We start from the raw sequence: 27,363 nt of genomic DNA on the forward strand, positions 1-27,363 counted from the left end.
ACTGTTAAGGGCACAAAGCAAAATGTCCCATAATAATCTAAAACATATTGAAACTTAACTGGATCCACAGAAAACCACAATTCACTTGATCAGTATTAGACCTCGCACCATTGGCGTGGATCTCCTCTGCATTTTTTACTTTTGCTCCTGTGTTTTTGCTGTGTGTTGGACTTCGTTTTGCTGATCTAGATGCTTTGAGCACTTTGCCACTGCTGTTCAGTGCCAATTTGCAGTGTTTTCACTGTATTACTGTATGTGTTCACAAATGCTTTACACACTGCCTCTGAGATAAGCCTGTCCGCTCATGCTAAGCTACCAAGGAGGTGAGCAGGTTTTTTCTTTCGGAATGTATCTCCCTTACACTGACTAGAAGCAAGGGTCCCTATTTGGACAAAGGTACCTACCCCTGCCAACTACAGACCCCCATTTCTAACATTGGTGGTCAGCGGTGAGGATCTGGACTTGCATTTGTGATTTACATACAGTGATTGGTGTACACTACTAGCATAGTGCAGACCATTACATGACCACATACCTTTACTGAACCTTTTTGCCCGGATTGTTTTTTCTGCAAAGTAAAGAACTGCCAATTTTGTCATCATGACCATGCTAGCCTCCATTGCATTCCTTGATGTCGAATTTGAGAAAGATAGGGTGGAAACCTACACTGTGTCTCAACTGAAAGCTATCTGCAAAAAAATTAAAAGTTTCTGTGAAAGCCTCGCCAGGAAGGATAAATACCAAAATACTCTGAGGGCCTGGTTGGAATCCAGAAATGCCAGTGGTTAGGATGAGGAGCCTGTGGTGGAGGCAGAGAATGTGGATGAGCAACAGGAGGGGCAATTAAATCAGCCAGGAGGGAGGGTACCTTCTGTGGATGGCAGCAGTGTTTCTCAAAGGGGTCTGTCTCCAGAGGAGTTGGAGGACAGAGAGAGAGATAGGGTGCATGAGAGGGAGCTTGCTAAGCTCAGGCTGGGGAAGGGGGGTGACATAGAAAATAAGAAGTTGGAGTTGGAAAAGCAGAAAATGGCCATGGAGGAAGAGGATGTTTTTAGAGCATGAGAGAGGGTTGAGGGAGTTGGATCTGAATGCAAAGAGTTAAGAGATCAATCCCTCTGGTGGCAGCACAAAGCCAGTGCCTAAGGAAGGAAAGGTATACATTCCCAAAGATGTTATTAAGGATTTTATGACGCGTGAGGACATTGGTTAGTGGTTCAAGGCCTATGAAGTGGCAAAGAGGTCCCACCGGGTCCCTGAGAAAGATTGGGGAGCGGGGTTGTGGGGCCGCTTTTTCAGCGAAGGGAGGGCAACCTTGCTGGACTTGCCCACTGAGGATCAGATGTCCTATGCCCCCATGAAGGAAGCCTTGATAGCCATGTATGGGTTGACCCCAGAGCTTTACAGGCAGAAATTTAGAAACTGTAGGAAGCTGGAGTCAAGTACCTGGGTGGAATATGTGTCCTATTTTTGCAGAGCACTGGATGGTTGGGTGAAGAGCAGCAAGGTGAATGATTTGCAGGGGCTCCATGATTTGGTTGCATGGGAGCACTTGTCAGATAATTGTTTTCCAGAGCTATGCCAGCACCTGATTGACAGTAAGCTGACTGATCCCAGGAAGCTTGCTGTGCAGGCAGACCGCTGGATCAGCACCAGAATTCAAAAAGGTTGTGTAGGAGACTCCGCCAAAGGTGGGCAGGGTCCCCAGCCCAGCAGAAGAGTGGGGGGAGACAAGGCTAAAGCGAAGGAGTTCCAAAAAGGGCCCCAAAGTACTCCTCAAGGGAACCAAGGTAAGAGTTCCCAGCCTCTCACTGAGAAGAAACCATGGGTCCTGACAGGTAGCCTGTTCAGAGCGGTCCCAAGACCTGTTTTGTTGTGTTCAGGTGGGCCACTTCCAGGGGAAGCCAAAGTGTCCCAAACCGGTTACCACCGCACCCACTGGTGCACCGCCCCAGCAGATGGCTAGTGTAGCCTTGGGGGAGGAGTTGGGTGCCCAAGATGGGTGGGGTCCCGCAGAGATGTCCCATGTCTCTTTAGGAGACAGTGAAATGGTCCCAAGAGCTCATATGCCTGATAGCACTAAGAAGTACAGGAAGTGGGTGACCATCAATGGCCATAGTGTGGAGGCTCTGAGAGACACTAGAGCCATTGTGACAGCTGTCAGTTGTCGGCTGGTGTCTGAAGAGCTTGTGGCCCCCAATGCATTCTACCCAGTAGTTGCCACTGACAATTCAGAGTTCTTCTGCAAAGTGGCACCGGTTCCCTTTGAGGTGGGGCGGGGTCTCAGGTACCTTGAAAGCCTTGAATGCCACCCTAGTGTGCTGCAACGCCAGTTTACTGCGGAGCTGGTAAAAAACGTGTAAAGTGAAAGTGATTTTGGTGAGATTTGAAAATGCCCAATTGTGTCAAAAAAAGAACTTTTATTAATTTTGCCAGTCAGACATGAATAAAATGATTATGTGTGGGATAACGAACTGGAATTACAAGTTCATATATTATCCGTTCATATATTATCCCTAACCTTTAGGGATAATATATGAACTTGTAATACCAGCTCCGCAGTAAACTGGCGTTGCAGCACACTAGGGTGGCATTCGGCCACTCCTGGTGGGGCCCAATGATGAAGCATGTCACCAACCAGGTTGGTGAGTGAGGGCTTTCATAAATAAAAAAACAAATGTTTTTTTACAAAAAGTAATAATATTATTGCAATGACTAGCATGCTTGCTCATACATCTTGTTACTATACTGATACACTCCTTTGTTGATTATCTATCTTCCGTATAGCGAGCCTAAGGTTGCTGAGCCTGGGTCAGCCCATGTGCTGGTGGTACCCCAGCGCTTCAGAGCCTTCCTACTGGGTCTGGCTCATGATGTGCCTTTGGCAGGACATTTGTGTCAAGACAAGACCTTTGAAAGGCTTGTCACCCACTTTTACTGGCCCCAGATGCGCAAGCACTCTGATACTCATTGTAGATCTTGCCAGACTCGCCAGGCAAATTGCAAGAGTGGGAGGAATTGTAAGGCTCCTCTCCAACCTTTCCCTGTGGTCAGCACCCCCTTTGAGAGGGAGGGCATTGCCATTGGGGGGCCTCTGTATCCCAAGAAAGCCATGGGTAACAGGTTCATTCTGGTCTTTGTGGACCATGCCACCCGGTACCCTGAATCCATCCCTCTCCAGACTGTGACTGGTGGGTCGTGCATTGATGGGGATTTTCTCCTGTTTGGGGTTCCCCAGAGAGGTGGTGTCTGACTGTGATACAAACTTCATATCCAAGTATGTGAAGTCCCTGTGGCAGGTGTGTGGTGTTACATACAAGTTCACCACTCCTTACCACCCCCAAGGCAATGGGCTTGTTGAGAGATTCAACCGGACCCTGAAGGGCATGATTATGGGTCTTGGTGAACCTATGAGATGTAAGTGGGACATCCTCTTACCATGCCTTCTGTTTGCTCACAGAGAGGTGCCACAAATCCTTAGGGTCCAGTCCCTTTGAGCTGCTGTATGGCCATCCTGTAAGAGGACCTCTGAGTCTGGTGAAAGAAGGCTTGGAGACAGCTCCCAGTAAACCTCCCCAGGATGTATATAGCTACATGCTGGCCTTCAGAAACCAGACTAAGCGCTGCAGGCAACTCACTCAGGCGCCAGTAGGAGATAAAACATTGGTATGATCGAAATGCCACTCTGATCGCGTTTCAGCCTGGACATAAAGTATGGTTCATTGCCCCAGTGGAGCCTTGTGTGCTCCAGGATAAGTGGACCGGACCATTGGAGGTGGTGGAACGCAAGAACAACGTCACCTACTTGGTGGACTTGCAGTCTCCTAGGAACCCTTTGCGGGTCCTGCATGTGAACCGCCTGAAGCCCCACTTGGAGAGGTCTGAAGTGGGCATGCTGCTAGCAACAGATGCTGGAATTTAAGAGGAGACTGAGTCTCTTCCAGACCTCCTGTCTGCAAAAGAGCATGATGGATCAGTGGACGGTGTTTCACTCTCCCTCGCCCTCACTCCTGAACAGCAGAGTGACTGTCGCCAACTGTTGGGACAGTTTGCTGCTCTGTTCTCCCTGACCCCTGGTGTCACTCAGTGGTGTGTCAATGATGTTGACACTGGGGACAGTCCTCCTGTAAAGCACAACATTTACAGAGTGACTGACAGAGTCAAGTCAAGTCAAGTACAGCTTTATTCGATTAAAATCATTAATCATAAAAGCATGAAAATCACATTACAAGTTAAAACAATAGGCATATCTATATTAACAGAGTCAAGACTTGCATCAAGGAGGAGGTCCCCAAGATGCTAGAGCTAGGGGTGATTGATGCCTCAAACAGCCTTTGGGCCAGCCCAGTGGTCTTGGTCCCAAAGGCTGCCACACCAGGTGCCACACCAGAACTCCGGTTCTGTGTGGACCACCGAGGGCTTAATTTGGTCACCAGGACTGATGCTTACCCCATCCCCAGAGCCGATGAGCTCTTCGATCGGTTGGGAGCTTCCCGGTACCTCAGAATGTTTGAATTAAAGTCTGGGTACTCTCAAATTGCCTTAACTGATGGGGCAAAGGAGAGGTCAGCATTCTCCACACCAGAGGGGCATTGCCAATTACCGGAGATACCCTTTGGGTTGAAGAATGCCCCTGCGACCTTTCAGAGGTTGGTCAACCAGGTGTTAACTGGAGGATTTCAGTGCCGCCTACCTGGATGACATCGCAGTGTTCAGAGCCACTTGAGAGGAACATCTGCACCACCTCTGGGAAGTGTTGAAGACTCTGCATGAGGGCAGGCCTCACGATCAAGGTGAGTAAGTGCCAGATTGGGCAGGGTTCTGTGGTGTACTTGGGGCACTAGGTAGGGAGTGGCCAGTTGGCGCCCCTACAGCCCAAGATTGATACCATTACGGCTTGGGAACCCCCCAAGACCCAGACATTGGTGAGGGCCTTTTTAGGACTCACAGGGTATTACAGGAGATATGTCAAGCGGTATGGCACCATTGCTGACCCCTTGACAGAGCTGACTTCCAGGAGGCAGCACAAGAAGGTGAATTGGACTGACGCCTGCCAGAAGGCTTTTGATGCCCTGAAATTTGCCATGCACATGGCGCCAGTGCTTCAGGCGCCCACCTTCGCAAGGGAATTAATTGTGCAGACAGATGCTTCAGAGCATGGTGTGGGAGCTGTGCTCTCACAGCTGAATGAAGAGGGCCCAGACAAACCTGTGGCCTTCATTAGTAGAAAGTTACTTCCACTGGAACAGAAGTGGAGTGCGATTGAGCATGAGGCATTTGCTGTGGTCTGGGCGCTGAAGAAGCTGAGGCCATACTTGTTTGGGACTCACTTCCGGGTTCAGATAGACCACAGGCCCCTCAGATGGCTGATGCAGATGAGGGGTGAGAATCCAACGCTGTTGAGGTGGTCCATTTCCCTACACAGGGAGGATAAAAAATCCAAGCAGAATTGGAAATTCACAAACAAATTATGAACTTGTGTGGATCTAAATCTGCTTCGGAAAGTGTGCTAGTTTTGTTGTACTTTTTCTCCCATAATGATCCAATCTACATTGCAAAATATTGTGGATAAAAGTATAGCAAAAGGGACAAAAAGCCAGCTGAAAAATAGTGGACTGAATGCCCCTACTAACATTGCCTTGCAAGTGCCTGAGCGGGAACTGATCTCTTAGGAATAGACTTGGCGGCGACTTGTATTGGGAAGTTGCCATAGCTTCCAGTAGAGTGACCACCATCTTGAATCTGTCAATGTTTAAAGCCAAATTCTACCTCAACTGGGAACTAATTGCGGCTGTTACCACAAAGAAGCAAACGTTTGATATTCTGCGTACAATGCCATATCTTTAAGTCATGACACCTGCACCTCATACCAACTGCTGCATGCCTGAGACCCCCCCCTGGACTCTTGCAGGTGTGGAACTCAAAATAGACTGCGTTGATTTGACAGGTCTGCCTGTGATATGGTATGGCATGTAATGATGTGCTGAACTGAAGTCTTTACTCAACTTCTTCACCATAGAAATAGTAAGTCTGCCAAAGGTGAATGCCACATGCCCTTTGGGCTGCTATGTGCAAGCCCTGTGTGAATTGGCAAAACGTATCTGCTTCCAGACCACACACAAAATCAATGTATGACTTTATCAGAAATGGTTTTGGAGCATTCATACTGATCCTGAAGTGTGGCCTGGATTCCACAAACAATGTGTTCCAAAGCAGGAACACTGCCATCACTTTTTGCTGCCATGCTTGGATGGGATCCACTGTCTGGAGATGTTGAAGCAAGCTCCATGAACATGAAGTTCTATGGTGAGCAGCTGTTTTGAGAAAAGACTAACGCCTTCTTGAAATGACTTAAAAACATCACAGCTACAGCTCACTCTCTGGGCCTAGCCTCCCCAGTGAGGCAGCTCCATCACAATATAGGTATTTTTGAAGCTGCCACAGATCACAGCCTTACAGCAGTGTCAACCTTACAAAACAACTCAAAAGATGAACTTCTTTTGGGATTGGTGGAGCTAGGTCAGTAATTATTAATCTTGTGACTTCTGTGGACCCCACTGAATCCTTACTGGAATCCAGGGACCCACACTGAACCATTATTGTAATCTGGGGACCCCCTCACTGAGTAACTATTGAAATCTAGGTACCCCAAGCCTATGCAATTTCAATGATTTGAACTACAAAGCAATATTGAAAAATATAGAAACATGCATTCATCAAACACATATAGAAATGATGACATTTTATTTAGCTCACAAATATTAGAAAAATCTATTTTAATTTTAATGGGAAGGTTGGGGATTTTCTAAATTCAACTGAGGTCACCCATTGCCCATACTTTAGTCTGTTTGATGTACTTGCACTGTTTCACAAATCAATCTGAGGATACCAACTTAAGTTATATCCTTCGATTTCATATTCCGTCACATTTGCTGAACATTTTAAAATATTTGGTTTAACATTTTGCGCTTTTGTTATATACTTTTCATTAGGCTCTTCATATTATTTAATTTCCTAAGCAGTCTCAGACCATCTGATTTGGCGTCCCTGGACCACAGGTTAAGAACGGCTTATCTAGGGGGTGTTATCAACTAGAGCAGCAGATCCATTCTTCCCAATCCTCTTCTGGCTCTTCTGCCTTAGCCTGTCCACCCCTCTACCACCTCACTGGAAGACTGTGGTGTGTTACCCATTTTTTACACCAATTGGTAAACTATCATTATCAATCTCTGGGTCACCCAGCTACTGTACAAGGGCTATGACCTATCCTTTCTTTCCTCCTTTTTAGACTGTTTTCTCCACTAGGACATGCTCTCCTGTACACAATAAGATATTAGAGGGAAAAGTTAGTATTCTACTGAACAAAGAGGCTATAGAGGTTGTTCCTTTGGAAGAAAGATAAACAAAGTTCTGAAAGGAATGCTCGAATTTTAATCTCAGCTACCTGTAATTACTCAGACTGCAGCCCTGTCCACTGCTTTTTTATTTCATGTGGAAGAAAGAGGCAAAGGATTTTATCCCCTTTACTTTGGGCCCCCAAAAAGGAGACTGGTCTGACAACCATCTTCAACCTTTGGCTCTCAAAGCTGTGCATGTGGCAGGACTAGTTCCATATAAGTACCCGAGCTGAAAGCCTCTCTTGATTTTTGAACCCCTGTTTTTTCAGGCACCACTGAGGGCCCGCAGGCATCCTGTAGGTGCCACATGGCAGATAAAATCCATTGTGCCTAGAAGGCATATGACGTTCAGAACAGAGAGTGTTGGAGTTAGAAACACCTAAAATATCTCTCCTCTTAGGAGGAGGAAAAGCCTTCATAGGAGCAGTGCTAGTCACAGCCCTCAGTAATATTAGCTCTGCAAGGGAGTTGGAGGTGATTTCTGTATGTTAATTGGAAAGCCCAAGTAGTGGAGGAGACTCATTTTGTTGCTGAAGGTATGCTTCAACCCATGCCGTAGGCACACCTTTCACCAAATAATCATAACGTTTGGAAAAAACGTGAACTCCTGCCCATCATAGTAAAGCTGCCACAACTGACAGCACTTCTGTCTAAAAATAAAATACATAAAATGCATTTGTGGTCATCAATACAAATAGTAATCCACATTTGTAAAGCGCGAACAATCACCCGTAAGGATTTCTAGGCGCTGGGGGCCCTCAGGAAGATTAAGCAAGCTACTGCCCAGAGTCACATGGTGCTGGGCTAATCTGCCGCCGGGGATCGAACCGTGATCCCCAGATTCCGGAGTCGGTCGCCCTGGCCGTGGCGCCACACCTAGGAGTGTGAACTGATGGAACTGGACTCCACTCTGAATCTTAGATAGCTCCAGTGGGTGGGTAGGGTTGGTAGGTAGAAATGGTCATCCTGGAGGTACACAGAGGAGAACCAATTCCCACTGGCTAGTTTAGATTTGCTCAGTGACAGAATCTGGAGTCAGTTCATCCGTATCTGCATTAGTGGTTGGACCCATCCAACTTTTTGGTGGGTTGTTCCTCCAGACCTCAATAGGCAGTCGGTACTGTGGGTATGGATACCTCACTGCTAGGCTGCCAATCTGGGCGACATGACAGGGGTCCTTAGTGGAGCAGATAAACATGCTGGAGTTGCAGGTGGTCCACCTTGCCTTTAAGACCTCCTTCCCCTCTATCCCAGGGACCACCATTCATTCTGTCTTAAAATATCCTCACCATTCATTATATAATCACAGGGTCCATGACCCCACACAGCCTTGTGATGGGAGGGGATTCACCTCTTGTAGTGGGGGCAGTGACTTGGAATCTTCCCTGTAGAGACTCACTAAGTCACGTATCGCTTGAGACACACAAGTGGGAACTACACCCCAAAGTGGTGGAGGTCAACTTCTCTAAACTGGGGTGTTTTTATATGGATCTCTTTGCCATAGCATAGAACAGGAAGTGTTTTGGAATACAGCGCAACCAGCACTAGAAGAGGCCATGCTAAGGGAGGGTTAGCATGCTTGTTATCTAATAGATTGCAATGGAACTATTCACACTATCTAGATCCAGGGAAACTGTTTCAAGCAATAACCCTAAAAGAGGTTTTTGAGGATTGCCCTAATAGATTGTTGATTGTGGTTAATATTTATATTCCCCCCAATTGTAGTTTTAATGCTGGTTTAAAAACTTTGTTCACTTTTTTAACTAAAGTGTTGGATGTCTCCCCAACTCCGCATGTGTTAATGTTTGGGGACTTAAATTGTAATATATCTAACTGTGGGTCGGAGTTGTTTAGAAATATTCAATTGGAAGAGTCTTTGAATATACCATCTGCCCAGTTTCCCTCTAAAATTAAAACTAACAAAAGAGGTAAACTTATTTTAGATGGTTTACTTAAAGTTGGATGCTTAATAGTAAACGGGAGGCTTCCGTCTGACACCCCGGCAGCTTATACTCATAAATCTAATAAGGGAAAATCTATTATTGATTTTATCATGGTAGACTATGCCGGTTTTCACCTACTAAAGGATATGAAGGTCATTGAGTCTATTCTTAGTGACCATAATGCATTGATGCTTTCTGTCTCCGTTAATCTTCAGAAAGTGGATCCGTGGAGTCTGGATACAGATTTTGTGAATTTTGATTCCAGTTCTGGGAAATGTTTTTGGAACACTTGTACTGTTGAAAATGTGGTGCCTCTTTTGTATTTTGCTGTTGAGAATTTACCCCACTGGGAAGGGAGAGAGTTGTTGAGTTTTATTAAGTTTTTAGATTCTGTAACTGCTAGCGCAAAAAAGAAACCAGGTGTGAAACAATCCTTCGTAGTCCCTCATCCTCTACGGGCTATAAATAGAGAAATAAACAAAGTGGTAAGGGGACAATTTTTATCCTTTACCCAAGAAGCTAAGTCTAAGTTGTTTATCTTAAAGAGAAGAAGAGTTAGACTTAAGGCCCGTTTAAAACGTTTTAAGGAAGATGCCCTCTGGATTCAACTGAGGGAAGCTTCTTATAATGGCCAACCCAAGACTTTCTGGTCCTTAATTGGCAAAGGTTGTGGAACCAGAGCCAGTCCTACGCCTATTGCCATTGAGGAACAGGTGTGGGTTCATTATATCGAGAAGTTGTACAGTAACAATAATTCTCAAGTTTTTAATGCTGAATCGGAAAATGTCTCACATATACTTGACTGTCCAACGGAAAGGGAAATTGAATATGCAATTAAGAATATGCGTTCCTCTGGTGCGATGGGTCCTGATAAAATCCCTATTTCAGTATTAAAACACCAGAGTGAACTTTGGAGTAAAATACTCTTTCCAGTGTTTAAATTTTGTTTTTCTAGTGGAACAGTCCCCCCCTCCTGGAAAGGAAGTATTATTGTCCCTTTATATAAGAAAGGGCCAAGAGATCTACCACAAAATTACCGTCAAATCGCCTTGCTTGATGCCATTGGTAAGGTTTTCGCAAAATGTGTGCTTACTTTAATGAATCAATGGGTATCTGAACATGAAATTCTTCCCATGGAGCAAACAGGTTTCAGACAAAATCATGGAACTTTAGATAACCTGACTGCATTGCAAGTTATTACTGAAAAATATGTGAAAATCCGTGGTGGTCAGGTATATGGCGCCTTTATTGACTTCTCCACCGCCTTTGATAAAGTAGATAGAATTTTGCTGTGGAGAAAGTTATTTAACTTAGGTATGCCCCCATTCCTGATCAAGTTAATTCGCGCCCTTTACTCTGACACCTGGTGCAGAGTTCTACTTGGAGGTGAACGTGGTGTATCTAAATTAATTCCCACTTCCAATGGGTTGAAGCAAGGTTGCCTTTTGGCTCCATTGTTATTTTCTTTATATACAGTTGATTTACCCGTCACACTTTCTGCTTGCGCCGGTATTGCCCCTTCCTTGGGTGGTGTTCCAATTGCATGCCTTATGTATGCAGATGACATCCTGATTTTGGATCTCACCCCAAGGGGCCTGAACAATCGGTTGCAAGCACTCTTTGAATTTGCGGAAAGTCATTTCTTATCAATAAATACGGCAAAAAGCAAGGTGATTTGTTTTTCCGGTAGAAAGAAGCCTAAATGCCTTAATTATCCATGGGTTGTGGGGGGGAAAAAATTGGAATGTGTGAAATCTTACACCTTCCTAGGTAAAATTGTCACTTATAATTTAAGTGACAAATTACACATTGATAATCACTCCCGGAAGGCTATTTCTCAGGGAAAGAGTTTAATTTCCCTGTATAAAGCCACAGGTAGAAGGCATTTTTCTATTCTTTTAGATGTTTTCAGAGCGAAAGTTCCGGCCTCCCTGTTGTACGGAATTGAGTTAATTGATGTAAAAAAGTGGAATTTTTTAAACTCTGCGGAAGGGAAAATTTTACGCAGTTTAATGTCTGTAGGTACAGCAAATTCGACTGCTTCCTTGAGACAGGAATTGGGCTTACGTAGCAGTTGGGTTCAAGGTCTGGCAAGTATAATACGTTGGGTAGTAGCTTTATCTAAAGGTGAACCTAATACCCTAAGAGATCTTATAAAAAATGAATTATTAGGATCTTTTAATGATTTCTCCCTGATTGTAAAAAACTTCAGATTTGCCGTGCTGCAATTAAAATTGGATGAGGGGACTTTATTTTTATTATCCTCTCATCAATTAAAAACTGTTCTGAAGTCAGCCTCTTGGGAATTGGGGTTTCGTCAGGATAGAGACTTCTGTTTAGCGAAAAAAGGTGGTTCGCCTGTTATTGAATCTTATACCCTGCGAAAAGCTCAATTGTATATGTCTTGGAACATCTCTCATGGCGTCAGACGCCTTGTGTACTTAGTAAGACATAATTTGCTTCCCCTGAAAGCTCTACATGCCAGCTGGTATGGTCATTCGGCATGCTGTGATCTTTGTCAATTGTATGATCAGGACTTAGAACATGTCATGTTTGTTTGTCCTGCACTGATGTCTTGCAGGCGTAGATGGTTGAGACCAATTTGCTTACAACTCAACATATTATCTGCTTCTTCATTTAAGGCAGCCTTGATTAATCCACCTAATGAAATGTTTGTTTTTAAACTGTACAACTTTTTAAAATGTTTTTTGGACCTGTATTAAGCTTGAGTAATTGTGATGGAATAATATATTATGTATTTTTTGGTTTTGTATGTATATGTTGTTTTATGTGGACCTCATAAAGAGTTCCTTATCATAATAAAAAACTTGAAACTTGAAGTGTCCTCAGTTTTGTGCCATACACTTCTCTCTGACATGGAAGGGTGAACCTTCAGTTTCATTAGGACTTGAGGCACGCTCTACACATTTCCACCAATTCCATATATGTCTATGGTGTTTAAGGAGGATCTAGTGCAACTGATCCTGATAGCCCCAACTAGGGGTAGGAGGATTTGTTGGCACTCAGAATTCACTCATCTATTCCTCTCCTGCACATGACATGTTCTAACAGCAGGCCTATTGAACAGTCTTGTCTTCCTCAAATCTTTATAGCCTTGCTGGAGCTGAATAAATCTACAAGAGTGACAAAATACACCATTTTACATTGGTTCTTCCTCTCTGTAATCTGCTATTCGTTAGAAAGATCCTCCAAAGTCCATTCCAGCTCACTCTGCTTGGACCATGGCTATTTCCGCTGTCCTCACTAGATGGGTTCCGATGGTTGATATCAGCCAGGCAATCAAGTAGTCGTCTATGGTTCTTTGCTAAGCATTACTGCATCACAACCCAAACACGCTGTGACTGATACTTTGCATACCGTGGGTTCTTATTAATCATGACACTAATGCTTTAAGGGAGGGGGGAGGATGTGTGGGATATTTAGGAAAATTATGTATCCACAGGAAATTTACTCACCTTCGGTAATGATCTTTTATTTCTGATGGATGCATTGTCACCCAGACCTCAACTTATGATTGTTACTGCTCAAGCACACTTCCCTGGAAGGTGTTGCTCTGATTGGGCTGTAGGGAAAGCCTCATTGGGTAATTACCAAACATATCACTGGCAGTGAATGCTGCTGTTGATGTTTCTTGTTCTCTCTCTGCACTCTTCGATAAGGCTCAACCAAAGCACCAGGACATGACACCAGCATACTGGATGGCACCTGCAATTCTCTGATTTCGTCACGTTCATTCTTAGTATGGCAAACTATTTGACTTTGGGAATATTCCATACATTTCATAAAATAAATTAAAGGACTATAAGATAGACAATACCGTGAAAGGTTTTCAACATCCTGGATTGTTTCTGGTAAAGGAATTCCCATGGTCTCCGGTAACAGAAAGACGAGACACCCACATACCAAGGCAAGTACACCTATGGAAAAACAAAGTGCATTGAGAAAGAGAGGAGGATTTCACTAAACTATACACAAGATGGTGTGAGATTGCACAGGCTTCTCATAGATAATACTTGCCAGACATGTAAATGAATTGCAAAACCGGTAGATGCCATTTTTATTATTTTGGCACTAAGCAACATTTTACTACTTTCATGTAATTATCAATGCCATGTTGATCTCATGGTTACACAGCTCTAGGAAATTAAAATAAACAAGTCTTATAAAGGATAATATATGTAAAGAAATACGAAATCAAATATGCAAGAAGACAAAAATTAAACGCTCATTTATGTTGCTATTCCCAGAACTCTGGGTTTGATTTTCTTTTAAGGAAAAGAAAAAGTAACACTCATAATGCTGAGTCTCTTGTTAGTGAATTTATGTCCTGAGAATGGTGTCATTGGCATTGGCCTTTCTTATTCCATGTTTAACAGGACCCACTTTCGGCCTTATATTGGAAATACATTTAAACGATACTCTGCACTAACTGGAGCATTTTTTGGTTACAATGTTTTAGCTAAAGAACATTTAGGAAGATGTTAAGGACAGAAAAGTCAAAAGAATGTACCTGCACAGATATGAACTAAAAAAGTCAAAAGCTTAAATAGATAGCATTGTGTTTAAATGAAGGCGCATAGTGGAGTAAAGAGTTATATAGTGAAGTGGCGTGGTGTATCGTATAGTGGAGTGGAGTATTGTAGAGTGTAGTTGCGTGTTGTACAATGAAGTGGCCTGTCGTACAGTACAGCTGAGTGTCGTACAGTGGAGTATCATCAACTGTAGGGTCATGAAATTGAGTGTCGTGGACTGGAGTGTAGTGATGTCGAATCAGATAGTGTTGAGTAGAGTGTCGTGGAATGGCATATATTGGAGTAGAATACAGTGCGGTGTAGCAGAATACAGTGTAATAGGGTGCCATACATTGACATGAAGCGTAGTTCACTGCAGTTTTATAAAGTACAGTTTAGTGTTATAGAGTGGAACAGCATACATACAGTAGAGTACAGTGGGATAAACTGTCATACAGTGTAGTCGAGTGGAGTGGCATAGTGTAGAGTGGCCTAAAGTGACATAATGGAGTTGGACAGTGCTGTGGAGTGTAGTGGCCTGTAGTGGCGTATCATACAGTGGAGTAAAGTGTTAAAGAGTAAAGTGGTGCATTGTACAGTGGAGTTGTATGCCATGCTGTAGAGTGTGTGAAGATGTCAGAGTGGAGTACAATGTAGTGGCATAGAGTGGAGTACATTGTTGTACAATGGAGTGAGGTAAAGCAGCCTAGATTGTGGCACAGTGTGCTACAGTGGAGTGGTATATAGTGTTGTAGACTATAGTGACATACAGTGCCGTTGAGTGGAGTGGCATACAGTGACGTGGCATGCAGTGGAACACTGTAGAGTGAAGTGTCAAAGTGGAGTGGCATGCATTTGAATAGTGTAGAGTGGAGTGGCATAGAGTGGAGTGGCATACGCTGGAGTGGCACAGAGAGGAGTAGCGTACAGTGTAGTTGAGTATAGTCGAGTGTCATTGACCAGATTGGCATATAGTGGAGTGGGGTAGAGTGAAATAGTAAAGAGTGGAGTGGGGTACAGTGGACTAGCGTACAGTGGAGTCCCATAAAGTACAATGGCATAGAGTGGAGTGAAATACAACGGAAGCAGTGTACTGCTGTAGAGTTGAGTAACATACAGTCAAGTGGCGTAAACTACAGTGGCATACATTGGAGTGGCATACAAGAGAGGAGGTTAGAGTGAAATAGCATAGAGTGTAGTGGCATAGAGTGGAGTTGCATACAGTAGAATAGCGTCAAGCAGATTGGTGTGGAGTAGTGTACAGTTGAGGTTCATAGACTGAAGTGTTGTACAGTGGATAAGGTACTGTGGAGTGGTGTAGATTGGCAAACACTGGAATAACACAATGTGGGGTGGAGCAGAGTGGAGTTACATAGAGTGGAGTGGCATATAGTGAAATAGCGTACACTGGAGTGGTGTGTAGGGGAGTGGTATACAGTAGACTAGCATACAGTAGACTACCATACACTGAAATAGCATACAGTGGAGTGCATAAAGTGGAGTGGTGTACACTGGAGTGTCGTAGATTGGAATAGCGTACAGTGTGGTGGCATAGAGTGCAGTGGGGTACAGAGGAGCAGCATAAAGTAGACTAGCATACAGTGGAGCAGCGGGCAGTGGAGTGGGGTATAGTGGATTCACATAGAGTCAATTAGCATAGTGCTGAGTGGCATAGAGTGTAGTTGCATACAGTGGAGTGGCGTACAGTGGAGTGGCGTACAGTGAGTTAGCATAGAGTGCAGTGTCATACAGTGAACGTCCGTGCAGTGGAACAGTGTAAATTTGATTGACGTATTATTTAGTTGTGTAGACTTTATATCATAGAGTGGATGGGCATATAGTGGAATAGCATAGAGTGAAGTGGTGTACAGTGCAGTGGCATAGAGTGGAGTACTGTAGAATGGACTGGCATACAGTGAAATAGTGTAGAGGTGTTGAGGGTAGTGGTGTAGAGTGGAGTGAGGTACAGTGTAGTGGCGTACAGTGGAATAGCATAGAGTGCAGTGGCATGAAGTTTAATAACGTACAGTGGAGTGGCATACAGTGGAATACTGGACACTGGAATGGGGCAGAGTGGAGTGGCTTCGAGTTGATTTGCATAAAATGGAGTGGCGTAGAGTGGAGTAGCATAAAGTGGAGTGAGTTGCAGTGTAGTGGCATACAGTGGAATAGCTTTGAATGGAGTGACGTACAGTGGAGGTGCATAGTGGAGTACTGTAGAGTGGAATACCGTAGAGTGGAGCGGGGTAGAGTTTAGTGGGGTAGACTGTAGTGGTGTACAGTATAATAGCGTATTGTGGAGTGGCATAGTGTGGAGGGTTGTAAAGTGTAGAGGCTACAGGGGAGTGGTGTAGAGTGGAGTGGTTTACAGTGAAATAGCATACAGTAGACTCCCATACATTGAAATAGCATACAGCTGAGTGTTGTACACTGAAGTGGCATAGATTGGAATAGTGTTCAGTGGAGTGGCATAGAGTCCACTAGGGTACGGTGGAGTAGTGTACAGTGTAATAGTGTACAGTGGAGTGGCAGACAGTGGAGTGGGGTAGAATGGACTGCATGGAGTCAAATAGGGTAGTGTTGAGTGGCATAGAGTGTAGTTGCATAGAGTGGAGTACTGTATAGTGCAGTGGAGTGTGGCACTGGAGAGAGGTGTAGAATGGGTTGGCGAACAGTGGAGTGGTGTACAATGGAATACCATATAGTGGAGTGTTGTAGAGTAGAGTGGCGTACAGAGGGGGTGGCATACCGTGGAGTGGAATAGAGTTGGATGGCATAAAGTGGAATGTCGTACAGTGGAGTTATGAACAGTGAAATAGCGTAGAGTGCAGTGGCGTTCAGTTTAGTGGAATAGACTGGAGTGTCATACAGTGGAGCGGCACACAGTGGAATAGGGTACAGTAGAGTGGTGTATAGTGCAATGGAGTGTGGTAGAAGGACCGGCATGCAGTGGAACAGCGTGGAGTGGAATGGCATAGAGTGGAATGGCGTAGAGTGTAGTGGTGTAGAATGGACTGGTGTAGCGTGGAGTGAGGTACAGTGGAGTGGAATACAGTTGAATAGCGTACACTGGAATGGGTAGAGTTGAGTGGCGTAGGCTGGACTAGAATAGAATGGAGTGACGTACACTGGAGTAGTGGTGTACTTTGAAGTGGCATAGAGTGGAGTGCTGTAGAGTGGAATAATGTTGCTTTTACTGGCTTCTCTGTGAGTTTATTCCAACTAATCATTTATTCCATCTCTTCCAGCACAACTATCACTGCAATTCTTTTGAAGCCAAGTTATCCTACTAACATAATTTCCTTGACGTCTCAGATATTTGACTATCTAGAAGATATGTATCTTTTCCTGAAAACACTTTTTCATTGTTAGATGCATTATCTAAATTTTAAAGAAAAATACAGAGCAAAACAAATCCTTACCAAATATAATAAGCGGTAGTTCTAACCATACTGCTGCAAGTCGATATAGTAGGAACGGTGCTATGATTCCTCCTAAATCGCACATACCTGAGCACATTGAAACACCAAAGTTTCTGCAAGGGAAAATTAAAGTTCTGTTGTTAGTTTGATTAAGGTATATTAGTACTGGGCATTCAGTCAGCATTATTTTTCACACATTGAGATACTTGCTTTTTATGTTTATTACAGTACATTACTCTGTCTTTATAAATACGGGATACAATAATGAGCCATCCATACACTCCATTGTGCTCAAAGCTAGAAGTGACACTCTGGAGCCCAGGAATCATTCCTAACCTTGTTGGACCGAGTTATTTTCCCTTAGCTCATTAGGCCCTCCCACCGTTAGTGTTTTGATTGGAATGCTTACAAATCACATTGATTGGTCTGAGTTACAGTTTTGCATTCTCATTTAGGACTTTTCAAAAGGGGAGAAATGTGTGGTACCCCCCCCCCCATTTACAAGTTTGCCCTTTTGTATTTTTATGCCTGCATCACACAAAGGATTTAATGGCGAAACTCCAAATCTATACAGTGTTGCATTTGTACAAGCGAAAGGCTAAAGAATGGAGCAGCATAATTTAGTGCTCTATACATTTAAATGCAAATGATACAATGTGTATTTAACATTTTAACCCGTGTGCATCATATTAACCAGATGGCATCAGCAAAGCATAGCAACCGCACTGCACTTTATCTTGCGAGCCAATGAATCTCGCCATCGCCCGCACTGTTAATTGTTTTCTACTGTACAGTATTTTTTAGCATGTGTTTTATTGATTTTATTGGTGTATAATATTAATTCTACTGCATCTTTTTAAAAAAATGTTGCAATGGTTTTTAGAAACTATGCAAAATAAAATTAAACTTGAAACTTGATATTAACCAGATGCAGTGAATGGCTATATTTACTTTAATGAGAGCCACCCACATATTACGCTGGATTATAATCAATGTATTTATATTAAAGAGAATAACGTTCCTGAAATGTAACCAATTCAGTTTACTCATTTTAATTGTATTTGCTTGGAAGCCATATTGATTTAAAATTAGCCTAACTTGCAGCCAGGCCCGAGTAACATGACTTTCATGTTCATAAATGTTTGCAAGTTTCTTGTTCTTTTCTCTTCTCTGGTGGTGCCTTATCTACATACTCGTTAGCTAGCATAGGCTTATTGTTATTGTACCAAACTGATACATAGTTGAAACGTAATTAGAATTTAGCTGCGGACATGAAGACAGTGATGGTGCGACAGAGCCTTCGATACCAGGCAGACAGGACTGATGACACATCCAAAGTCGCACACACGTGTATCCCTTTATACAGAGTTAGGAAATTTGTTGTTGAAATTGAGTTTACCTGCTCCTGGAGAAAGGTTGTTCATGATTGGTTCATTTGGTAAGGACTGATATGAAGACCCTTCTATCAATTTCTTTCATGTATTAACTATGTGTTCCTTAGTATAGCTTCAGCAGATCCTATCCTGACTTCAATGAGAGAATACCTTTTCTCAACTCTGCTGATTTCCCCAGCCAAAGTGTTAGGCTTCATGCTTGAACTGTTATACTTTTCCCCTGAGCCATAAATTTGGTTCATCTGATGCTGACACCTTCATAGCTGAAATCCCCTTGCTACTCATGATGGTTCAACAGAGTAGGGAAGTGCCTCTATGGAACCTGTGTATCCGATACTTTGCCTGATCTACGTAGTCATATTTAGCATCTTTTTCCTCATATTATACAAATTCAGATTGCATGATCATATTAATATATATGGTCTGACAATAAATTGCATATAAGTTTGGTAATTGATTAAAACTTGTAATGCTGATTAATTTGTTTTAAAAAATCTTAAGGTTTGGACAATATCCTTTCTGTTGTTTCTGTGGAACCACATTGGCTTCACTGAAATTTAAATGTATTACTAATCTTAGCTCCTTTCTTACACTTCAAGTTGACTATGAATGGTCCAAGCAACCAGAGGAGAGTTCTGTTTGATGACTTTATGAAAGGATTGAGATACAAGGATCTCTGCTCCATGATGCTATTGACTCATTTACTCTGGGCACAGGGCAATACCTACAATACAATAAAATGTCAGCCACAGTATGCGAACTTTGGCCAAACCTCTCGGAAGAGCCCATCCCTTCTCAGACATTAACTAGGCTGCTAGATATGACAGGGGATCGGAGGCTTATTACCCATGTGTACAGGGCTATACAGGAGGATGCTCCAGGGAGTATTCCAAAGGCGCACTCCAGATGGGAGGAATATCTTGGGGAGAACATCACTCTGCTAGACTGGCAGAAAATTCATGAGGAGACACGTACAGTTAGCTCAAACGTCCGATTTAAATTAATTCAATCGCCCGATTTAAATTAATTCAATTCAATGTTGTTCATCAACTGTGCCTTAACCCCAAAACTCTACATAACATCTACCCTACCAGATCAGATGAATGCACACAGTGCAGGGCCACTGAGGCAGACTTCTTGCATGTGATATAGGGTTGTGCACATATAAAACCGTACTGGAAAGAGGTACTTAGACTACTCAAGCAAGCAACCGAATAGGAAATTGAGGGTACTCCTTGCGAGATACCATTGAACCCAGCCAATAAAAAACGTAGTCGTAAATTCATGAGTTTAGGACTAGTACTGGCTAAGCGCTATATTGCCATTAAATGGTTAAATGCAGTCCCACCGAGTCATGGTGAACGGTTACGGGGTATGATGGAATGGGCCACTGCTAAAGAAGTTAGAATGAAATAGGTTAGAAGAGATAAAACATTAGAAGACGACCTGAGAGCTTCGTGGCAGATGTTATTGGAGATAAAACACCAGGGAAACACGTACGTCCAAGAGCATACACCTGATTAAGATAAATTGACACATACATTTTCATTCCATATGACTATGGAGGGGTCGGGGAAATGTCGTAGCTGAAATAAGACAATCGATTGTTGCTGTACCATAATGTATGAGGAATTCATTGCTACACGTTCAGCTATGCCTCAAATCCCTATCAAAATGCTTCTGTTACTTCTCAACCACTGAACTTTCCACACAGGAGGGAGGGGGGAGGGTAAGAAAAAGGGGGAATGTTTTAAAGATTTAAACACACGTGTAAACATAATGATGTAAAGTATGTGGTAAGAGGTGCGGTGCAGCGGCCAGGGCGGCTGACTGTGGAACACGGGGGCTCACGTTTTGATTGCCAGCAGCAGGTTAGCCCAGCAACTTGTGACTCTGGGCAATAACTCGCTTAATCTTCCTGACGGCCCCCAGTGCCAAGACACCTCACCTGAGGTAGCTGTGCACTTTACACATGCTGGTATTAATTGTAAGATTGATTTCTGATGATGAAAAATCAATAAAAATAGTTTAAAAAAACAAGGATCTCTGCTCCATGAAGCAGAGCATGGTTTGTCACTGAAGTGTGGGGAGTTATATGACTCTAGAATAGATCTAGAGCTTCTCCACATCCAATCCATGCCCTTAAAATCCATGATCTAAATTGGAAGATCGCTGTACAAACAAAGGATGGACGGAATGCTCAACAAATCAAACATTCATCCCCAATCAAGAGATTTGGGTTAAAATGCATTGTTCTTTTGCTCACCATGCCATCCCAGTTTAAACCCAGCCATATGCAAATCAGTCTTGACCCTGCTCCTTATGGGAACATGGAGGGCCTGCTTCACAAAAGAAAACTTACAATTGTGTAAGTTTACTATTTTTTGGTATTCAAAAACTGCGAGTTTTATTTCACCACTAGTAATTTTACGACTGTGAAGACCCCGCACTCCTGTCAGATACTGCACTCATAAAAAGATCAGCCTGTCCTATCTGTTTATATGCCAGGTTCTCCACAATGATTGTGGAATTTCCACAATTGTAAAATTAATATTAGTAAAAGTAAACTCTTTGGGAATCCCTTAAAATTGTAAACTTACACAGGTGTAAGTTAACCTTTGTGAAACAGGCTCTGTTGTCGGCTCATACATTCTGATAGACTAGGAGCTACATTACATACATTCATTGACAATCAATTCTGATATGACTAGCCATCATTTTAGTGATACCAAGTAAGAGTTACTCAAAAGAGTTCAGCCCTTCCAACTAAGGGTCCATGCTTGGCATTCAAATCTCCACCAGTCAGAAGAAAATAGAATTCTGTACGCGTGCCAGATCCCAAACGTCAATGAGTATCCAAAGAAGAATCAAGTTCCATCAATACATGTGTTTTAAGGTACCAAAAATGCTACAGTCTTTCATAACCACAAAAGAAAAGGGATTTCTGTTTAACAATGTATCTACAGTTGCAAAAGCCTGCCTGGCAATCAATAGCTTGAACAATCCACTTGAAGGTTAATAATATAAGACTCAAACTGACTCTTCCTGATACTGATTACATTTGTGGAAAAAAGATCTGATATCCATTTAAAAATAAGGTAATTGTTTTGTACAGGAAACCCGGGCAAATGTATTTTACTTCAACAAAATGGATGACATTTATTACAGCTTGAACCCTTTTGTGGATGGCTGGCAGATGTTGTGCACCCGCCCTTGCCCAACAAGGTTTGTTTATGTGTAGTGTGAAAGGCTATCTGGTAAGATTGTCAGCCTTCTGTTGTATCCCTGATCAGCTTTCCATGTGCAGATTACCAGAGAAAGTTACAACAAAAAAAAAGGTTTCTTACATTTTCATCAACCGATATGTTTTGTTATCAAATAGTGGGATTTGAACTTGTTCCTGATTTCCTCCAGAGCATTGACATTTGAAACGATGCACAGTTCTGTTCATTGTTTGACCCACAAATCCTTCTGGTGGTTATTACTTAAAAACTTCAACTTTCATTTCTTCCTGTCAGTGGATCCTGCCACCATTTACTGTGCTCTATCCAGGCAAACCGGTCTTGCATACTTGCCCCTCACTGTTGCAGAAGTGCTGTCCCCCTTCCATATGGGCTAGTCTATCACTCATGCATTTTTCTTACCCCCTTCTCATGCTTCCAAAGAGGAGGACGAGTTCTGCAGGCTGAATCTGAGACACACTGTTTCCTATCACGTAAATTGGGCAAGATCACAATGACTGGACAACAAGCTGTTTTCCCTTGTTGGTCCTAGCAAGCCAACAAAGCAGTAATAGTGGACTATTTCTCATTGGGTCACTCTATCTATTAATACATGTAGCGCTTTGGCCAAGAACGCATATCCAGTTGGCATTTGTGCACACTGTGCATGGGCCATTGGTCCTTTTAGTGCCCAAACCAAGGGCATCCCAGACTTCAATCTGTGACATGATGCATCCATGTTCTGATTTTATGCCCGGTCTACAGTATGTAATCACTATAGATGCAAAGATACTTCAGTGGGGGGCAAAAATACTATACACATCTTGTTTAGAATGAACATTGTCAAAAGTGAGGAAATCTTGATAGGCCGAGGAGCATGATAAAATTAAAATGTACCAGTGTGTATTGCGGCTGGCCCTAAGTGAACGTTTGTAGTTAAGGGAAATTAAAGAAATATTTACTGTGTAAGAAAAAGTCAGGTGAGTGGAGTTCAACTCAAAGGTGGAGCTCTTTGTGGCTCATGTTTACAAGAAACTTGATACGAAGAATAGCAATTCCGTTATCCCTAGGAGACAGATAGGATCATGGTAAATACTGTGCAATGGTAAGCAACAGGCCGAACCAGAGGAGAGAAGTCTGTTGTGTTTAGGTAGCTTATCCTGCAAAAAGTGTTTTAATCTCCTAAAGCCTTCAAGGAAAGGCAATAAAGCTGTGTACTTTCTGTGGAGATGGTATTGGAAGTGGCAATTTTAACAAGAAGCCGCAGAGGAATATGTAACTTGATAGGCATGGTGACATCAACAGGTAGTCATGCCGCCATATTGGTGTAATAGTTGCAGTCTAGCTAGACTTTCTTCTTTACCTAAACCGAGGTTAATGATTGATCTCAGGGTTTTCATGACCCGTAGGCTTCATTATCTGATCTGTCTAAATACTGTGTTTATGGTCCATTGTGTCAAAAAGTCAAATAAAGGTCAAAACTAGTTCAGTAAATGGTGAACAGAACCTCCGATTGTACAAGGTCAAATGCCTTTCCGGCTTTGTGCATGAAAATAGCCGCCTTTGTAGTATTACTTGCGTAATAGTCAATGGTCTGGAGCAAGACATTAGTGTTGGATAAAATCAACCTAATGGGCAAAAAAACAATTTGGTCTGGATGGACCAGAGTTTGTAGAAGAGGGGCTAACATGGGTTTGATAATTTTGGTAAAGATTTTGTAGTCGCTGTTCAGCAGGCTAATTGGGTGATAAGAGCCTGGTTGATCAGGAAGCTTATCTTTCTTTCAGGAAGCTAATACACACTGTTTCCGTGAAATAACTGGGTAAATCACACCGTTCTAGAAACTCATTGAAGACGATTACTGAAAAATGTTGCCACTTGAGCTTTGAATGCATTATATGTTTTGGCTGGTAGGCCATCACTCTCACAAGCTTTAATAATGGGAGAAGATTTTATTGCATCTTGAGCTTCTGCCAATGAAATGGGATCTGTGGCAGTGTCTTGCAGCTCACTAGATAGTGCTAATAGCTGAATGGAATGCAGAAATTCATTAATATGATACAGTGTAGTACTATTAGTTGGCGCGTATAGCTTTGTATAGTGGTCAAGAAAAACTTTGCCTATCAAATCGGGTTGGGTTACCATTCAGCTCTCCCCTTTGTCAAAGATTGCTTTGACGCAAGAGTTACCCGACCATAAGGTAATGAATTTATGATATGGACTGGTGTCAGAGAGCAGAGCAGGTGGTGTACCAGGGGAGGGGATGCCCAAAACATTGGAAAAATATGGGGGGATTGGAGTGAGTTTAGGGGATTTTGAAGACCAGAGAGGAGAGGGGGTTACCAGGGACATAGTGTGGGGCATGTGATTGTTTAGTTTAAGTTGATTCCGTGGGAGGTGAATGTGATATTTTAACACATTGCAAAATGCTTTACTTACTGTTGCCTCATGTTTGTCACTTTGTTTTGTGTTGAATTCAAAATGTATTTATCACCCGTACATGCTGTATGATGCAAAAGTTAATAAAAACATTTAAAAAGAAAAACAGGAATTGCTTTGACAACCTCGTTGTTCCTTCTTTTCTTTTTTTTACTGGCCATGTAAGAAAGCACCCTGCATGCTCACTCTCCTCATACTAAATTTGAAAACAAGTATTTTGATTGAGAATTTCGCTGGACATATAAAAATCTTTTAGTTTTGACGCGCTTGTAAGATCTTGGTTTTAGTGGTCTATGGTTGTGTGGTGAAGTGTGTGTGTGTAACCAGATCGAGTTTGTGCTGTAATGCCACAGCCTGCTCCCTCCTAAGTTTAATTTGTGTCCTGAAAGAAATTGCCTCTCCCCGTATGAATGCTTTAAAAGCCCCCCAGACTTAAATAGATGAAGCTAAGTCTACATTTCTTTCAAAAAATTAATCTACAGCTGATCGCATAGTCTTAACCCAGCTTTCATCTGTTAGTAATGATTTGTCAATTTACCAGTGCAGCCTTCTGGTCCTTCAATGATACCTCTAAAAACCAAACTGAATGGTCAGAAAATGGATTCTATAATATACCTAATCTGTGCCACTTATGGGAGAGCAAAAAGAAATCAGTTCTAGAGGTGAGTTGTAGCTTTTCGGAAACAAGAATATTCTCTCACCAAGGAACCATTAAAGCAAAATTTCTACACAGTTTAGTTAACAAATGTAGTGACGTCAGCCTATTTTGCTACTTGTTAATGCATGAGCAGTGCAGTCTGACTTCCTGGATGATATATGAAACCCCCCCTAAAACTACGAGTCCCTCGAGTGATAGCATGAGATTGTAAACTTCACTTTGAGAGGAAGCATCATCTTCGAAGGGACCATAATAACTAATGAGCTGATCATGGATCCTCAGGCTCAACACAATAAACCTTGCCCTAGGATCTATTTGCACCTTTTGCACCTCACACGAAAGATCTTGTGCGACCAGCACTTCCAACTTCCTGACTGCTGTTCTAGTGGATGAATAATAAGCGCATGAGATTAATCAAGGGACACTTGATTGTTTTGCCGAGGCTTGAGATGGGTCTCTTGAAGAAAAATAATCTGAGCTTTCAAAATCTTGAGCCACGCCTTAAATGACCTCAATATGTTTCGCTTATTAATGCCAGTAGTGTTGCAAGATACAATCCTCAAACACCTAGAGTTCATAGTTGCTGAACTCATCTAAAGCTTGGTCTATCTTTCCCCAAACTTCCATTGCCCCAAATGGCAAAAAAACTGGCTACATCAGCACTTTGATGGTGATTTCGTTGAGAAAGAAAATACTTCCACCTGAATTTTTATGACCGCCAATGATGCTAGTTCCCACCGCCCAATTCTCTCTACCCCAGGAGCCCCATCTGCCACAGCCTCCCTCTGGAGCAGTTCTCCACACACCCATGGGTGCCAACCTCACCTCCCGTTAATCATACTTCCCCTACATGAGTGCCCTGACATAGAACTCAGGTGACTGAAACTGCAGATGATCGGAGGCAATCCTGTCTGCTATGCCACCCTGATGAAATATCAGAATGGCATGAAAAAGAGCTGCACCTTTACTACTGTCAGGATTACTTCTTCCCATTCCCCTCCTCTCATGTCAGGCTTTTTAATACATTGTGAAAACACCTTGGAAAATTTGCGATATGCCCTTGTTGAGGACTTTCAATTTTGATTGTTAAACAATCCCTGCTGGCACCCCTTGTCCCTTGCAACTTTGTATCATTAATTTGAACTGTTTGTGGCACCGTGCTGTGGAAAAAGACATATCCTAAAAGATTTAGAAAGAGTACTTGTTTGAGGTTCGATATGTTTTATCCCTTATTACGTTGACCAAGTCCAGTTCTTTCATATGAAAGTCACCAAAGTTCACTAGAATAGTTTGTGGATACTTAGAGTTGGGGGACTGGAACACCGGAACATGGTGTGCCCATGTAATGGTGAGTTCCAGGTCCATGTCCTTAACTGCTGTCCCTGGTGTCACATACTTGTTGATTAGATCTGAGATTAGTTTAGTAACAGTCTCGCCATTTTCTTGGCCCTTGGGATCCTAACAAATCACAAGTTGGAATGGCGGGACCTGTGATCGACATCTTTCAACTGTAATTCTGTTAGTTCTGATCGAAGTTTTAAAGTTATAGGGTCTTCGTTGTTCTTGTAGTCTTCTAGATCAGACACTGTTTTCCACCTGCGTGACCTGTGAGGTGAGGAACTGAATGTTGATGTTAATCTGGCCTGGTTGGTCGTTTGTCTGTTGATGTGCCTTTTCCTGTGCGATTTAGATCTCTTTAATTTCGCCTATTGTTTGCAGTAGAATTGTTTAGATTGGAGGGGATTGGGCCAGATGTGGCAAAAGCATTTGGTCAGGGGCAGTAGGCTAAGCCTGCAGGGAGGTGAAGTCCAAGGCTAAATTATCTCTAGTGGCATGAAGAGTTTCCGCTGCCTTATGAGGGACTGCATCCTCCAAAAGGTTTACTAAGACTGTTGCAGTTAGTTCTGGGCATGAGTCGATGGGGTTCTCCATAGTTCCACCTACATCCTCCATCAAATTCCAATCAGTCACAAGGTGACACCCTCAATGCTCCCTTGGGACCCAGGACAGTAAACATAAGGCAGCTTTTTTGGCATAGTGGCAGTGGTGAATGAGGGTGTGCATGGAACACCTGCAAGGTCAAAAGGACCAGATCCAGAATACAGCTGAAGAACAACATTTAGAAAACGTGTTATAGAGAACTTGTATGGGTCCTTTACCTGTCTGCCCCCATTTATGCCAAGAATATCCAGAGACAGTTCAGGTGTTGATGGACTAATCGGACTGATTAAGTTGTGACTGGCCTTGGAAGCCGCCAGAGACCCGCGCCCAATAGGTCTTTGGCGTTTGCTTCTTGAAGCGATTTATTCTGGCAAATGGCCTGCCATTCATCTTCGAAACTATTGGGTCCCTGCATAGAG

General features: G+C 42.9%; 1 protein-coding gene across 2 annotated transcripts in view; it reads right to left on the reverse strand.

Moving 5' to 3' along the window:
• SLC22A3 (solute carrier family 22 member 3) overlaps positions 1–27,363 on the reverse strand; it is a 681,970-nt gene that overhangs the window by 12,864 nt on the left and 641,743 nt on the right. For both annotated transcript variants that reach the window (XR_014963047.1, XM_085611548.1), the window contains 2 exons: positions 17,292–17,404; positions 13,176–13,275 (listed from right to left, as the gene is read on the reverse strand). Coding sequence is in view for 1 of the 2 variants with exons in the window: in XM_085611548.1 (XP_085467674.1) it covers positions 13,176–13,275; positions 17,292–17,404 (213 nt within the window). In the remaining variant the exon portion in view is untranslated. The remainder of the gene's footprint in view (positions 1–13,175; positions 13,276–17,291; positions 17,405–27,363) is intronic.

Source organism: Triturus cristatus, chromosome 6, assembly GCF_964204655.1.
Source record: "Triturus cristatus chromosome 6, aTriCri1.1, whole genome shotgun sequence".
NCBI lineage: Eukaryota > Metazoa > Chordata > Amphibia > Caudata > Salamandridae > Triturus > Triturus cristatus.